Here is an 18,095-nt window from a genome sequence, read left to right on the forward strand (position 1 = left end):
TTTGTACTCTCCATAAGGACAGCACTTCTGATGAGCACCTATCATATCTACCAGGAATCTCTTTCTCATTCTTTGCTTAAGATCCTCTCATCTATAATAGAGGAATATTTGTCATACAAGGCTAAATGCTGAATGGCTTTTCTTTCCTTTACACAAGGGAAAAAGCATATGTTGAATATTCAAGCTCTGTTTGCGTGGTTGAAAGAAAAAACCAAGAGCACAGTCTCTCTCTGCAGCCACCGAAGCCTTTGGCTTACAATGTGAATGATCACTGGTCCTTAAAATTATGTGAGCTTTTGATAATAACACTCATACACTCCCTGTTCCCCTTTTTGGGGCCCATCTCTTTGCAGGCGCCTCATTCTGTAGTTGAGGGCAACGGTAAATGATTTTTTTTTTTTTAATGTGACCTCTCCGTGCTCCTTTCCTTTAAACATAGTGGCAATATGTGAGGCTTTCCAAGCCCGTCAGGGCCATGCATCATCTTTCCTCCATGAAATTACAAGCTGTGGTTAGGGCAAAGGTTGTGAGCTCTCCAAGAATGACGCCGGGCCAAGAGTGATGCTGGGCCAAATGTGTCTATGGAGTTGTAATCGGTTGTATCACAACCGCCTGGGCCCTCTGAACTAGAACCTTTAATACTTTTTACCTTCTTTTACACCTGTACAGTGACCATGAAAATCCAGTCCTGGTCAATATTTACTTGGCTCACATATTAACTACTAGACCAGACAGGGAGTAGCAGAGAGCCAAGCCCAAGATAAGGCGCGAAATCCACATGGTCTGTCTTTGTTATTAGTTCCTACTTCAGTGTCAAGAGTAAAACACCAGTCAAAAAGTAAACTGAAAAATTTAATTGTTTTATAAAATAAGATTATGAAATTCTATATAAAAATCCAGCTTCTTAAATATGGTACATTCACTTCCTCACAGAATATTTAAATATTCAGGTCACTTACGCTATATTTTCACCGTATTTGAGTTAAAATAATTGGATAAATTAAAACATCCCTACCAAACGATACCACAACTTATACAAATAAAACTAAGCAATAATATTTTTTAAATACAAAATGTAAAGAAATTAATAACTCTTAGAGCATGCTACAAAATTTTGCCAGAAAAATATATGGGGTCATTTTTGTTTAACTAGAAAATATACAGCGTGCTTTTCATTTCTCTTCCTAAAATTCAGTCTCATACAATTTCCATTTAACTTAATAAATATGTACAACAAAAATGTTTATTCCTCAAAGAATATAAATAGCAAATACTGTAGTAGAGCCTGGTCCAGCATTCTTTTCTCATCTAGTGACTATAGTGGGGCTTTTCAACTCTGAATGTGCAAAAATGCAGAATCAGGCTCTTAGTGTTATCAACAGGTTAATAGCTTTTACAAAAGTTATTTTATTAAAAAACCTTCCAAAAACACTGCAAAAGACTTAGAGCTATTCCAGTCAGGCATTTCTATAAATAGTAAGACATAATGCAGGGAAACAACGTTCCAGTTTAATTACTGCTGGCAGTAATTAGGGAAAAATAGTCAGTGGAGAATGAAAAATATCTTGAATTAGACACATCTTACTTTCACTGATTTAACTTGGTTCCCTATCATTTCTAAAAAGAGTTTCTGGTATAATCTGTACATTGTAAATCTGTGAAGAAACTTAATCACCTTCTTCAGACTTTGGATGGTTCGTTTCGGAAAGTGGTATGTTTTCAAGTGCTTCAGTCCGTACATTAAACCTTTAATGGTGTCTTGGTCACCATTCTTTATTCTCCACAGATTGAGAAGCCTCAGAACTTGTTCTGTAGGTTGACATAGTTTCATTGTGCGCTCGATATCTTCTTTTCCCACTTTCTTGCCTGGTAAGCTTGCCATCAGTGTGTTGAGATGTTCAAAGGTGAGGTTCGGGTGGCCAATATGCTTTAAGACACTATTTTCGCAAAGATCGATATCTACAGAAAGCGAAAAGAAAAGCGAGGTAAGTAAATTGCATTACAACTTTACCATGGCCTGCAAAAAAACTTCCAAAATTTCAAGGTGAATATTCCTTCCCAATTTTTTTTTACTTTATTTCAAATAATTGTCTCAGCAATGCTTTTTTTTAGGCTCCAACTATGAAAAGCACTTAAGAATTTATTTAACTTTGCAAATACAAACAGCCCCAAATTACAAACAAACTTCATAGCAACTATTTATTGCTATACGCTTGTTTCATCTGTCCTGTAAAATGTTCTGTGTATGTGATAGGACTCCTAATATTTGGTTCCAGTGAATGATAATTTTGCTCTTCTTCAGAAATGTCTAGGAAGGTTTGCTAAAATAGTCACTTTGGTTTTTGAAGTATTCTAGACACTTCACAGTCTGACATAAGCATACAAACTAAAAAGGAGAGGGGAAAAAAAACATTTCTGCAGGATTTTTCAAATCTATTCTGAGTGGACAAAAGGTCATTCGAATGTGGCGGTTGTTGTTGGTGGCTTACATGAAAAGAGTTGGCCTGACTCTCATAAAAACCTTGGTGTTAACATTGCAGCACTGTTTCACCTTTGACACCTGTCTTGGCAGATTCAGCACAAACAAAGCAGTGAATTGGCATGACAAATAGATACCGGAAGGGAAAAAGAAGGGAAAGCCTGTCTGTGTATTCCTCACTCCCATGCGTCCCCATTCTGTGAATGGATGTCCTAGTCCGAGCTGTCAGTCTCCACTTTATAGAAAACAAATTGCAGTCTCAGTTGCAGGCATCCAGCTCCCTCTAACTTCAACAGCCACTGCTCGCATATAACAGTGGGAAACATTTTCCCCATTTGATCAAAATTCTTCATATGTTGTGCAATCTCAAAAGGGGATCTTGGCCGTGACACCACACATGCTCCCAAGGGGGCTACAAGTCTGGGAAGAATTCAGTCTTCAGCTGATCAGGAGAAGCTGAATTCTCTTCCTGCTTCCCCTCGACTTCCCTGTGCTTACTGCATCAATAAATCTCAGTTAAGCCCTGCAGGTCCTCCTCAGAGCATAACACATCACCAGGAGGTATTTGATCCCAAGCAATTTTTAAAATGCCATTTAGAAGGTTGCTTTTAATATACGTGCTATCAAAATAAGGTACCTTGAATAATCTTCTTCACCGTATCCTGTTCTTTGTTTTGCTGCTTCCATAATTTCAAAAGCTGGAAGGTCTGCTCTTGAGAACTGTGCCTTTGTTTAATCCTTTCGATATTTTCTGTGCTAACCTTTGTCCCAGGCAAACTGTCTGCCAGTATGTTCAGCCAGTTAGGTGTGAGCTGAGTAGGAACAGCAAACCTGAACAAAGCCTCCTCGCACAGGGTTACATCTGAAATGAGAAGAAGAATATGTCAATTGTTCTGATCTCTGTTACCCTGCTTGTCTCTGAAAAAAAAAGGCAAGTAGCAAGGATGATAAGAAAAAAATGCTTAAAAAACAAACTAAGAAGTGGTCTTTATAGTGCTGTCGCTCTCTGTGCTTGAGTTCCATTTGGTCTGACCCACAATAATTAGAACTCTACTATGGCCATCACCATAGCAGACAAATGGCTAACAAGCTAGATATTTTTATCATAAATGCTGATACAGTCATTTTAACTGCAATTAAAGGTATGTTTTCAAGAGCACTCTTCCTTAATATGATACATACCTATTCCACATTTCTGAGGTGCCATATCTGTATTTTCCTGACAGACGTTGTCACGAACTGCATTTCCCTTCAATGCTATTTTCAAACCCAATGCACTGCAGTTTGTGTGCTTTAGACAGGCTGCTTTGGATGATGTTTCATTTGAGAAAAATCCTTCTGGACATCTCTTACATACAGTGTCACTCTCAGGGGTACCTGTGGAAACAGGAAAACAATGCATCCAATTACATATAACCTCAATTATGAAAAAAAAATACAAGAATACATAACTAAAAGAAAATATTCCTCCCAAAATTGTCATGCTTCTGCTTTTCACGTTTCTGATCTATGAAGGAATCACATTTAGACAAAAAAACCCACTTTAGCTTGTAAAACCAAAAAAGATTCTTTAAGAGAATGATGTTCCTGCTGGAGTAATAGAGTAAATAGTACTCTTACATACACTTGTTACCAACTGTAAAATCAGTAATTACTGATCCAGTAATTCAGTAAATTACTGAATCAGTAATTTAGTAAAGTAATATCTTTAAACCAGTAATTACTTGAGTCTATTCAGACATTACATGATGTCTGACCTTCATCCTTCAACTGTACAAATACTCTGTAAAATAATTAAATGGCACAAGAACCTGCTTTAAATTGTATTCTGCCCAGAACCTTACTCGAATGGGTTACTTTAGTTCTAGCTAAAAATATAACCCAACTAAATATCAACTAAAGACCCTCTGAAAAGTACTTTCCTTGCTTAAATATTAAATTATACAGGAATACAGAATTTCAGTAACATTTCTGAACTTTTTTCTGGGCCTGAATAAAATATTATTTAAAGCAAAGAAAGTAGATCATCCAATACAGCAAAAATATTTAATATACATACATATGTTTTGCTTGCTGTTTTGCTTTTATAAGGCATAGTTTTACTTCAGAATCAAATATATGATGTAACAATAGGATGACAATATATGGTTCTATCACATTGACAGAGGAAGAAAATTATTGCATGAAATCTGAAACAATGCAAACAGCCTAACTACCAGTGGCAGGAAAATAACAGCACCTCTAAATGCTGTATATTCACTCCTAATTCATCTTTATTCAGTCAACATTTAAGTATTCAGCCAACATTTAAGCAAGTGCCTAAAGTCTAATATCTAATATTGCATTATTGAACATGAACTTAAGCATGTGCTTAAAATTCTTTGGAAATAATTGGAAATTATATTTGAATAAGAAAATGCCTCCATCTAGTGTATTTTGGAAGTATTTACATGTGGATGCTTATTTTAATGCTAGCTGTCAAGTAAATTGTATTTATTTTGAGCATTTCCTTAGAGAAAAAGAGTACAAATCTTCAGTTTTCAACCAGCTGTGAAATAAAGAGTAATACATGCATACAACCAACCTAGCACTTCTTTCATCAGACAGCAAGTGAAAACAAAGGAGAATTTTTTAGTTGTGCATCTGAAAATGAGAGACCCAAACCCACAAAATCCTCCACTTTCGGCAGCCGGCGCCCAGCCCACAGCAGCAGCCTCTGCCCTTGCGTTTTCTTGCACAATGTGTGCTGCCCGCAGCTCTGGGCTGTACGGCACTCCAGCCAACACCTGCACCTGGGCAGGCAGCAATTAGCTTTGCTGAGAAGTCTGAATTTTTAGCAACTTTCCCTGCTATAGACATGGTGCTGTTGTGTTCCAGCAGCGAGGAAGGGGAAGAAAGGAGAGTCCCCGCAAACGGCTCATCATTCTGCTCAGAGCTTCCTGTATAACCTTTGCGGCGCAAGAGGGAAATAAACTGTGTAATCCATCAGTGTTCTCAGGGTTGAGCAGAAAGTCACCTCCCAGCTTTGCCAGCTTCTTCTTTGCTGCTTATCTGGCCGCTCTCGTTCAGGGCACAAACCGCCGCAGCCCAGCCGCCCTTTCGCCACTCCCTCCAATTCACCTGGAATGCCCTGTTCTCCCCAGGGAAATGGCAGCTGCCACCGGGGAGATAGTGCAGCCTCCTAGCAGCGCTGCTTCCCCAGCACATTGCTGCTAAAAACTCTGCCGTGTACAGGGCCAGTTGCGGCAGAAAGGAACAAAACCTTAACCTACGCTCACAAAAGGGGACTACTGAAGTAAAGTGATCTGCCCAACGTAATCACGAGCGACCGGCAGTGGGGAAACAGATTTCTAATGCTTTAAGCTTTGAATGAGACACTGGACCACACCATCTCCCTGTGTGGCAGTGGAAGCGTGTTTTTCTCACTTAGGTTTTATTTCACCTGAATTTACAAATTTACATCGTGACAAAGTTCAAGGCTATCATATGGCAGAAAGCGGGAACACAGTGTGGTCCATGCTTATTAAATTCTTAGTCGATGCCTCACCTCAAAAACTGACTGTTGACACAGGGGGACGCAATTATTTTTACAATGTTTTCATTCCTTGTTTGAGGTCTGCTTGGGTTTAGCTGGTTCATTCTGATGGTCTTTTGGAAACCAACTTTCCAATAAATTACACGATTGAACAATTTATCTTCTTCCAAAGTTTGTTTCATTTTGAACTGAGGGATTCAAATATGTCTGCTACAGTTTCACTGTGCTCACAGGGATGCAGCAGACTGGTTGCTCAGAGAATTTATACTTCTTTGCTTCCCAAACGAGCTTTCTGAGAACTTTGTTTCTGTCCCCTTTTGACTGGCTGCCGAGGTCCAGTGGAACCTCATTAACCCAAACCCTTGGGGATAACGATTTAGGTTAATGAAGGTTTATAGTATGGAAATGCGGTAGCTGCCAGTGGAAATGCTTAGCAGTGGCAAGAGCATCAGGGTAGTGTTTAGGTAACCAATTACTAGGGGAACAGTGAGCAGCTACAGCAGCGACATTACTCCCTTACAGCAAAGTTGTTCTCCAATGAGATGTTCATAACACGAGAAAGGACTCCCGACCTGTCATTCAGCATAGCTCTAAAATGTACAGGCCAGCCCTCGTGTTTCTCACTGTCTATACGTAATTCCTAGGGAAGTAATTCTGTAGTCTGGAGGTTGGTTGCCTACGGGTTCGTGTCTGAGATGGTTTGATTTTCTGTATTCCCTTCCTCAGTACTCTTCTCCGGGCAGTTATCAATCTCCGGTACAATGACAGTTTACAATTCTTTCAGGCTGTATTAAATACTGGAGCTAAACTGGGCCATGACATTTGCCAAATGATAAATGATGTATTTTGTTTCGAAACAAGAACTTATTATTGGTTTAACAATTTATGTTGTCTTAAATGAAGAATACACTCCACTGAAAAGCGCTGCTTCACTCTGTATCCCCACCAGACATACAGCACAATGCCAGCCTGCTTGACAAAGGAACAGTTGGTTGTTTGATAATAGTAACAGTTTCCCTAAGAGTTCCACTTAGGATGCTGATAATTAATTATTACCACATATTGCTGTGATGCTAGAGCTATATTAATATTGTTATAATTATACACTTGGTGTCAAACACGTAGTGCTCCTGGTGTTTGTCAAGATATACAGTTGCTTGAAACAGCAGATTTCAAAATGAAAAACATTATTATTTATCACACACACAAATACTACATTCCAGATAATGTTCCTTTAAAAGAGGCAATCCATCATGTTTCTCATTAGAGTGCAATTTGCTGCATTTGCTACTGCCATTAAGTTATATATTACAGTAGGAGCAGGCTATTCCACTGAGAAATGTTCCTTTGGCTACAGTCCAAATGATGCAGACTAGGAACAGGTTCAATTGGCTTTACAATTTACTGTCCTGTAATTTCATCTGGACGAGCCCCTTTCCTAGTCTTGTAACTGCCACGAGCCATCGACGTGCAGTAGAGCTCTAATTAAGTCTGTGCGTATTGACAAGTGGTACATACCTGGCTGTGCAATGCCAAATCCAGGAGGACACTCCGTGTGCTTTAAACAAAACTCGAGCTCCAGGTATCTGCCTTCGACGCACTCGCAGACGCGGTTCTGCGTGCTGGTGCACTCCTGCTTGACGTACTGCAGCTCTTTGCAAACAGTGCTGCAGTACTGGCATTCATCGTTGCTGTTCCACTCTTCGGCGTAGTACTGATCCGGACACGGGGCACACTGCGTCGGGCTGGTGGCTGTACAGTGCTGCTTTACGTAGCTCCCAGGAGGGCACTGGTCACACAGCAGTTGACGAGATGTCCCTGGGTCGTAATGGGGATACTTGGGGGGAGAGTCGTCCTGGATGGTCCACTTAACAGAAATATCCAAGAGCTAGCAACAGCAAAATAAAAAATCGCTCGCTTTAGTTCTGGGGTGCGCCATGGTCACAAAGGAACCTACATTTTAATGAGTTCATGAGTCTAATCCTGTCACTATCTTCAAAAAAATGTTTGCATTAGAAATTTATAAAATATTAGCCAGCTTCTGGACTCTCCCATGTCTATCTTAGAATGGGAAAATTTTAGGATCTTACCCAGCAAATCTTCCTAATGTAAGTACTTCTTTGTTCTTCCAGAGATGTAGACTCTATTCTTCTCCTATTTACACCCTTTTAGTATCACTGGGCAATGACCTTTTACTGCCTGGCACCAGAGAACCTGACCTATTAGTTTCATTGGCAACACGCTTGATGCACAGCAAGGTGGGGATTATGCACTCTGGTGTTCTTACGTATCAAGTACTTCACATGCAAAAGAAATGGTATCTGAGCATATAAATCTGACCAGCGTACTGCACCATTACCACAGATACCTTTAAAGGTGATTCCTTACAATATTTCTTTTTATCAGCAACGAATGGCTTGAACAATATAGGTTACTTTTTAATGCCTTCCATTTAATCTTGTACTGAAATGCAGCAGCTCTGGGGATAATACGTGGCAGCTACGTCAAGTATGAAGATGCAGCTTCAGGCAAATGTAAAGAATGCTGCAATTTATGAAGGGTACATTAAGAACTTAATCACACAAGCTGGAAGAGGCCAGGCCAATGCTTTCACTTCTTATCTAAAACCACAAGCTTATGGCTGTCGTGAGGACCTGGTCAGTACTAGCACACGTCATGACCACTACGCTCCGTCTGCTTCCTGCAACAGTCTGCTTTGCTGGCGCGATTTGGGATCTAGCAATCTGATATGACCCTGCCCTTCTGCAGAGACCTCCATATCATGTCATTTTGGTCTTATAACTGAAGATTTGTGATTCCACCAGCCTATCAAAAAAAACCCTCTCAGGTTTACTCCCTACATACCGCCCCGAGCCCCACAGGGTCCGCTGGCAGCTCACTCTTCCCACTGAGAACCCGGCTCTGTCCCAGCGCTGCATGACCGACGTGCCACTTCTCTTCTAAAACTTGTACATTTTATAAAGATGAAGTAACCTGGCTCTGAATGAAGATTTTTCTCTATATATCCATTCAAATTATAGATCCAGCTGACTATCTTTGTTGCTATTTTAATCCCAGTCAGCTAATACAGAATTGCCAATTCAACTTCAAGAACGTATTTTCCTCTTTTCCAATGCAGATGTCCCCAAAGTGTAAGTGGAATTAACTCTTTTTATTCATTCAGACTCTGTATTTCCTAAAGATGCTTCATGTAAGGGTCTCACTTCTGCCACAGCATGGCATTTCTTAAGCAATAGTCTTATTAAGGTTGGAAGAAACAATTTAATCGTTCATCTGCATTAACATAAGTCACAGCATTTGCACCAAATATTAGGTGCCTAAATTAGGAACTCTTACTGCTTAAGAAAATATTCTTAAGTGCATTCTCCTGTTGCCTGTCTATGAACCCACTTTTTATGCAGCTATACTTAGGCTGAAGAATGAAATGCAGATAGTAGGGATGAATATCTGCAGCCCACCCACAGTCTCTTCTAGTGACCCTTGACTAAGCCCTGTAACTTGTCCAATCTGTGATTTCTACAGGTTGAGATCCCACTTTTTCTTGTGGTCTCAATGCACAATCTCTTCCATTGTGAGAAATTCCTTATTACTCATTGAAGGTTGATGTACCGTTCCATTTTTCTTAAATGACTGAATCTGTTTCATGTGATCTATTTAACAAGAGGGTGCAGCACATTTTTTAATAGTGAATGGCTTTCCACTGATGAAAAATGCACCCACCCTTGGTAAATCTACAGCTATTACTCTAGTAATAAGGAAGTCTTGGTAATCCCATTAATTGTTGATGTGAACTGTCAGGTTTTCTTCTATGGTTTTTATTCAGTAATAGATAATACAGCATCCCAGAGTCCAAGACTGGCATGGACACACGCATTCTCTTCGCAGAACATAATAGATTGCAACATGCGGCACAGAGGCTACAAAGACAAGCATCAGCCCACATTTCATGCAGATGTCTGTGGAAACCCAAGACAATACCCAACGCAGATGAAAATCTTGAACACTGATGAATACTTGAACAATACGTGTGTGAAAATGATTAGGGACAGCAACCAGACATTCAGGCAGCACGTCCTCACGGAGAAACGCCAGTTTTCCTTCTCTGCAATGCACGGCTCACAACAATCCCCAAGCTGTCACTGCAGCAGAATCTGCTCCTCTGGGTCATGCCTCTGCCCTTGGTGACACATTTTCAGGTGCTGAATTGTTAGGTGGACCATTTCATGACTGCTCAACTCCCCCCTGCAACATGCAGGAGCAAGAACAACAAGATTTTCTCTATTTTCCTTACTCAATCATTTCCATTAGAAATCATATACGAGGCAAGTGAGAAGTTTTGCTGCAGGGAATGATTCAGGATTAAAGATAATTCAAATTCAATGATCAGGGTATGAGACCATGGGGCTTTGTAGGGCAAAACGGAGGCACTTGCTTCCCGAAGAACCTATAGCTATGTGAAGCAAGCCAATAAAAACTGAAAACAATTCAACACAATTTGAGAGGAATTGATTTTAAAAATTGAGAAAAAAAATACTTGAACAATACGTGTGTGAGGCCATGTGAAGTTTTGCCTTTGGAACTATCAATAGCTGTGAACTATTAATGGCAACCAGAATACTATTAATCTAAATGAGCATAACCAATAACCGTAATAATAGGATTCATAAATCAGCATCACTAAAAGGACGATCAGTCTTTGCATTTGATCTTTCCTTTGTGTTTGTAAAAGCAAAGCACATCACACCTGTCTTCCCTTCTTTCCCAGAAACACACATTATGTAGCTGCAGTAATCCGTCCATCAGCGGCTGAGCCGTATGTATGCAGCATCCAACTCTTTTATTTAATAAACAATTATGACAAGAGATTCTTCAGTCAAACTAAAGCTATAAATGCAATCAGTATCTCAGTATTTTACCAGAACTTTTATAAATAAATTCAACACAGAGCTAGATTACCATTACTATTACTGTTTGACTACTATGATCCTATTACTACAGTGAGCTGTGCAACTCATTGCCACAGGACATTGTAAATGGTTGAGGTCAAAATGTTACTTGACTTAGTAATGGAGGAAAATAATAAAGGGCTATTAAACATAAACATCACCTTTTGATCTGGAAATCCCAAACCACAACTTGCCTGAGCCTGGAGGAGTGTTTTGGAAAAATATCACTATTTTTCTGCCTTTTTCTTCCACCTCTTCTACACATCAGTTATCAGCCCCTGCCATAGACAGCATATGGGGCTTTTTAGGGCATTGTTTCTGGATTTTTTTTTTCTTAGACCCAGTACAGCCATTAGTATGTTGTTAAGTACATTTCTAGACTCCAATCCCCAATACCACACTTCTTCATAAGACTACTGTAGGTCCCTTAATAGTACTTAAGAGAATAGATCTGCAAGATTGTCTTCTATGCAGACTGAAAACACCTAGCACACGTGAGTATTCTGAATGTTAATATGCAACCTGAAAATCAGAAGTTATCCTTGAACCTACATCTAGTGCCAAAGTAAAAGCAATCTATTTTTCGGAAGTTTTGCAAAAATGCAGGAAGAATGGTGGAAGGTAATTAAGTAGAATTTTTACTAGTTTTACTGCAGCAACTTTGCACAAACAGAATGAAAATACTCTTCTTGTCCCCCAGCTCACAGAATAAGCTAGAGGGGAACCTCCTAAATTGTCCTTTCTCTTGGCCTAAGACACACTGAATTTGTGCTTACATTAGCAAGTTGGATCACCTGTTACAGCAGATTTGTAGAGCGAAACAGATGGTGCCGAGCACCTGACATCCACATTATGCATGATTCAGAGGGGGTATTTTGGACTAACTTCAGTCTGCTCTCATGGAGTGAGCATGCATTAGTGGTTACAGTGCATCTGGTGTGTCTCTGGAGTCCGTCTCTGGATTTACTTTCATCAATCCAGTTTACTTTTGTAAATCCACTTTGTGCACTTCAAGTCTGCTCTGATGTGCAAACTAAACTACAGTAAATAAGGATGATCAGGAGAGGCCCTTCAAAAGCATGTGCCCAAATCAAATTAAAGTGGTAATTAAATGCATTTCATGTCATTCCTGACATTTGTCCTCCTAAACTATGCTATGACCAACTTGGTAGCAGATTCTCAGCCACATAAAACCTCTGATTGACCTGAATGCCCATACTTAAAGGTGGGCTATGTACTAAACACCTGAATCTCTGCTGTAAGAAACAGCACTGTTTGAGCACATGAAAATGCCATGATCAGAACTTACTGGTCTTCCCAAAAGCTTCACAGAAAGCAGGATTTCTCCTATAATCACACTGGCACTGGCCTGTTTTGCTCTTGCTGGAGAAGAAGCCATGTTCCAGTTTGCAAGGAGGAAAAAACTAGAAGTCTGGCTTCAGTTTACTGGAATCAGAAGTAGGGGCAATGAGCATGTTCACCCTTTAATCCTTAAGAAACCAAAGCTGGAGTCTATCAGTGCTACACTTGGCCAAAGTCATGGATTTGTCATTCAGAAGACTGTGTAAAATTCTGTTCATCCTTGTTTAGCAAAGGTTAGTTCAGCCTGGAAGAGGTACAGAGCAAGTTTAGAAGGAAACGGAGAGCTTAATCTTGAAGAGGATCTTGACTTGTTCAACAGCTTGGCAAGTCAGAACAGTACCTATAGATTCAGTACAGGTAGACAGTGAACACACGGAGAGAGAAGAACTTTCTCCGTTAAAGGATAATGCTGGCAAATGAAAAGGGGATTCTCTTGTCACATGAGGTTTGGGAACAGCCTTTTACTGAGAAGCAGGTGCAAGAAACCCAAGTAGTTTAAATATAGCTCTCAATGCATTTCTGAAAGCAAATATGCCATTTGGTTTCCTGGAAGAGCTGGGGAACGGACTGAAAAGATCTAGGCAGTTTCTTGCAGTTTTAAACCCTAAGCAAACCCTTTATATCTCAACACTGACGGAAGCCAATGATATCAATATCTTGTTCATCTCAACAAATTAACAGTTACTCTGATTCAGAGTGCACTCAGTTGCAAACGGTTTTCCTAGGGGTAGTGAAATGCAAGGCTCAATTTAAAAATCAATCCCAAAGGTTGGGGTTTTTTGTTCTATGAGTATGAAATGCTATCAGTAACAAAATAATTACAACAAAACAAAACCAAAACAAAATCTAAACTACATCTATCAACCTACTGGGTGAAATTCAGTTCAAGTGTCATGGGCTCAGTTCTGAAAGGACTGAAAAACTCAGTCCTCGTCCATCTCCCTGGGCCAAATCCTGGACACCTCTCAGGATGACTGTCTCAGTGTGAGGAATTGGGATGAACTGTAAATACTGTAATACAAGTCTAGTGTAAGTCAGTGTCATGCAAGTAAATACTGAGAAATTATTCAAAATGAGTTACTCAAGGTTAAGAAGCAGTTCTTTGATTGTGTCACTCAACACATTAGGCCTGAAGCTATATTTTTCCATACCATCTTTATGTCAGCATAGACAATGCTAACATAAAAGGCCTGTGCAGTCCAGTTATTTGAGCCCTTAGAAGATGCTTTTGAAAGAGAAATAATGTGATTGTAAAATTTCATTTCAGATCTTGGGCACGAAGAAAGTACACACCCTTTCTTTTCATCTTTAAATGTAAGGCAAAGAGGCGCTTGCTTTTTCTTGTTGAATTAAAATGAACTGGAAGACAAAGCACATAAAGGAAAAATCCTTCAAGCATCATCCCCTTAAATCACTGCTTTGTGAGAGAAAATAAAGTGGCTTTTCAGCATATGAAAATATTATTATATAGCTTGGCTTTGTGGTTTTGGGTTGTAGACCAAAGGAGAATGTTTAATTTGCTGAGAAAGATAAATCTGTTTCTGTTTTGCATTCCACAACTATTCCGAAGCATATTTTCCTGTGTGATAAATAATCATTCAAGGCATCTGTCAGATTGCTCCTAGTGTTTGCATTGGGTTCAAAGTAAAACCTCACAACTCTCCTACTTTGCTTTCTACACAAAGTGTTTGGACACAGCTGAAGCAGGAGGCCTTCACTTACCCTCAGCCCTTAGCCAGAATGCCTCACTGAAATCATGCACAGACCCCAGAGAAATCCCAGTGGCAAAATATAGCACTGAATGATATTAACGAGGTCCTCCTAATCAATAGCTTGTCAAATCAAACCAGTATCTATAGATCCAGTACTTGACAGTGTCATGCTGGATCAGATCCATGGCCATCTATTGCAAATAACCATTGTAAAATATTTGTCATCTAGGGAGAAATGACTCCCATCCATCTGGGGGATACTCAACTCTCATCCTCCTCATCCTCCTCACCTTGCTGTTCTGGGGGGGCCCGTGCAATTACTGAATTTAACCTCTTTGGGCCAACAGCTATGCAGCACTGCTTACCCCGTGAGTTGCTGCAGGCTCACTTAGAGCACAGCCCAGACAAAGCACCTTTCGGCAGACTGCAGCTGAGTGTCAAGAACACAACGAAAGCTAAAATGGAGTCATTTTCACTGGTTTGATTCTAGCTTATAAAGCTGTTCCACCATTCTGCCAACTACTTCAATGCAATCCACTCACTTTGGACATAACGGGACCTACTTTTGTATGGAAGATGCTTTATCACATGGAGGCTGCTCTTTTAGGTAAGGAATATAACTAGTGACTCTCCTGAGCCACCTGTATTCGAAACTGAGGCTATCAACCACTGTCTTCATTTCCCTGTCAGTAAAGCAATGTGTCAACAATTCAAATCATGTAAGGCACCATTAGTTGTCACTCACAAAGCAATTTGGGGGTCTAAACTATTGTTTCATTTTCAGTGGTAGGAAAATGACATTCAGTTGAAGAGCAGTTTTGCAACTTACCAAAGAAGTGCTAAGTTGGAAGTCTTTGGTTATATGAGTTCCATTTGCCTGGAAGCTTGTGAAGGGAGAAAGCAGAAAAGACTAACCAGCTACTCACCAAAGGATGTGTCTTATCCATAACTCATATTTTGGAACATTATTTACCAGAGTGACAGCAAGATTTAGAGATAACCCAAATCTGGGATGTTACCACCATCACTACATCCTGCCTTTGCATGGAAGAGAATTACTAACTGAAGAGAGTGACCATCTAGCTAGAGAAACCATCTAGCTAGTATGTCCCGTATCATGTACAAACAGGTGTTTTTCTCCAGGAAGACCGTCAGAGTAGTAAATCTACTAGCATAAAAGCTAAATACAGAAGGAACAAAATTAAGGTTTCTGTGAGATTTGAACAGTGGGTGTTACTTAAATTGTGACAATATCTTTTAAAAATTCTTCTGGTAACCTTGGTGTTTTATTTTTAACCAACACACATGCAGACAGACAGAAAGAAAGTCAGACAGAAGATAACTCCTACCCTCGCGGGCTGCAAAGCCACTGCTGCCTACACACAGCAAACCCAACAGGCCGGCCAGAAAAAGCATGTCACATGCGCCCAGAGATCCAAAATAGAGAAAGGTCAAGTTTAAGGGTCAAGTGTAACTACGTGACAAGTAATGAGATCCAGCTCTGGGGAATTTCTTTCAATTCAGTCTGATTTCATAACGCTTGTCTGTTTGTAAGCAGTTTTAGTGTTCCAGCAAACAACACGTACATGCATGCACCACCACAGCAGGTCCCCTTTCTGAAACCTTAGCAAAAGGCCGAGGCTGAAAGTACATCATGTCCAAAGAGTCTTTTTTAGGTATGGTGTCTCCAAACTAGGTTTAAGGTATGTGAGCCAAACACACACAACTTTGAGGTTGCCGAGGTGCTGTTGCACCTCTTACAAGTGTTCTTATAAAACAGGTCCTAAAACTACTTTTCTGAGCTCTAGCACATCTGACAGTACTTAAACTTCACGGACAGTGCTTAAACTTCACAATAAGTTTAAATAAATTGCTTTTAACTAATAATAAAAAAAAAAGAGTTGAATGATGAAGCTCTCTGGTATGTACTCCTGCCACCGACGTATTTCAGCTCTGAGACTCATCTGCCAGAGGATTATGCTGAACTTCACCAAATGCTACTACTTTATGGGAGAACATGAACAGGCACATTACATTTAATCAAAATCAAAATACTGATGTGATTATTTTATGACAGCCACAGATAAGAAGCCAAGCTGATAACAGGCTGTTGCTGAAATTCCCAGATTAACTTCCTGTGCTTTCATACAGACAAAGAAGGCACAACATCATACATGAGATGAAAAAGTTGTCCTGTGTGTCAATTTGCTGACCACGAGCCTGACAATTTTTGCTTCCCCTGCACCATTAATTACTTTGGTTTGTTTCTCAAAAAGCTCTTTCAGAAAGTTGTACAGAGAGTAATAAACATGCATTACTCATCGGATCCTGGAAATCTCGTTGCATTTATAAAAAGCTTTCAAAATAAATGGATCTCAGTTCTAATGCTCTGCCACAACATTAATGCCACTGTACTCAGCAAAACAACCCAGGAACAAGTTACCGTGCAGGCATGCATAACAGTCTGCTCTGAATATTATTTTTTAATGTTTTTCTTTGAATGTTTTCTTATCCAAAAGATGAATAGCCTCCAAATAGATGTTACACAGTATCTCTCTGTATGCAGGTTTTAATTAATCTGACATCATATACAATTCCACACAGCTAAATGGATTAAATGACATTTTGAAAGATTTACTGCACTGCTAACATCTCTAAATTTGCATCTGGAAGTATCTTGCTAAATCACCAAGTAAACAAAAACTTATTAAAGCGGCGGCTTATACTGGATTTAATAACACAACTTTTTCTGTAATAGCTACTGACACAGCTACTAATTCATCACTTTGTTGCACATGAAGCTGAATTTTCTAAGCCAAAACAAGCACTGCAGGCTTCTGCTTGTTTCTGGACTTCACAGTGGTTTTCCCGGGTAAGAAAGCCAGCTCAGTATCTGAGATACTGACCAGTGCCACTGTAGCAACGATTACAAAGACAGGCAGGGATGGAGCTTTTGTAAAGCAAAACCAAACATCCCAGCCTACAGTTTCTAAATTCATTCCTAGATACAGTGTTCTGTGTCAGCCCAGTATGATGAAACCTTACAAAAGGAGAGAGGAAGATAGGAAAAAAGGCAAAAGAAAAGCAAATCATGCCACTACCTTAAGAGTGGGATGAAAATCCCTGCTGTCTCCCTGGAGCTGGACGTGTCTGTCGCACTCCAAACCTCACCAGAAAAGCTCGGCGTGATGAAAAGAAAAGAGTTTACCAAGAAAATGGAGAGAAGGCAAAAAACCCCCCAAAACCAAAAAAAACCCAAACAAAAAAAAAAAAAAACCCAAAACCCCAGAAGAAAAGCTGTATGTCTTTACAGCAGGATCTCTGAAGCTGTAATGCATCTTAAAGCCTATCTACCTCTCTGAAGGGACTTACCACAAGCGTGCAGCACAGGAACTTGTTCATTGTGGTCGGTGGAAGAAACCTCAGCGAGCTGGGAAATCAGGCAGAGAGTCAGCTCCCGCTCCAGTCTCCTAGCAGCCTGCTTACATCCCCCAACATTAAAGACACGATATATATATAGTCCCGGTGTAACAGGAAGCTTTGGCTCAGCTTTGATCACTCATTCCCTACCATGACCAAACTTTTCTCTCTCGCTCACTCTCTCTCCCCCTCTTTTTTTTTTTTTTTTTTTTTTTTAAGGAACCTGTAAAACTTGATGACTTAATGGAACCCTTTGAGTGCTCTAACCACAGACTGGAAAATGCAGGAGGGAGTGTCAGGGGCTGGCCAGGGGAGGGTTTAATTGGGCTCTGGCTGGCTGGCTGGCTGTCCCCCCCTCCTCTCCCCTGAGCAGCTGGCTTGGAGGGGAGACGCGGGCCCCGGGGACGACCGCGGCTCCCTCGTGCCCCAGGCTCGTGGGAGACACGGTTAAAAGTCACTGGGAGACACAGTTAAAAGTCACTGCTGGAGGCTGAGCCCCGGGGCCCTGCGGCAGCGTGGCCGCCCGCTCGCAGGGCCCTCGAGCACACATGGGGCTTCCATTTCCCCGGGAGGAAGAGGCCTCCTTTCGGCTCGGCTCCCCAGAGGTTTCCAGGAGCGGG

The 18,095-nt window shown here is 40.4% G+C and overlaps 1 protein-coding gene across 1 annotated transcript; it reads right to left on the reverse strand.

Annotated features, from left to right (window-relative positions):
- Positions 1–834: 834 nt before the first annotated feature.
- TNFRSF11B (TNF receptor superfamily member 11b) lies at positions 835–17,679 on the reverse strand. Its single transcript, XM_075495176.1, has 5 exons — positions 17,428–17,679; positions 7,533–7,902; positions 3,662–3,856; positions 3,117–3,341; positions 835–1,959 (listed from the first exon to the last, which is right to left on the reverse strand). Exons 1-5 carry the CDS (start codon positions 17,455–17,457, stop codon positions 1,571–1,573), a joined length of 1,209 nt encoding a protein of 402 aa, XP_075351291.1. The 5' UTR covers positions 17,458–17,679; the 3' UTR covers positions 835–1,570.
- Positions 17,680–18,095: the final 416 nt, after the last annotated feature.

The sequence above is a fragment of the Mycteria americana genome, chromosome 2, assembly GCF_035582795.1.
Source record: "Mycteria americana isolate JAX WOST 10 ecotype Jacksonville Zoo and Gardens chromosome 2, USCA_MyAme_1.0, whole genome shotgun sequence".
Classification (NCBI taxonomy): Eukaryota; Metazoa; Chordata; class Aves; order Ciconiiformes; family Ciconiidae; genus Mycteria; species Mycteria americana.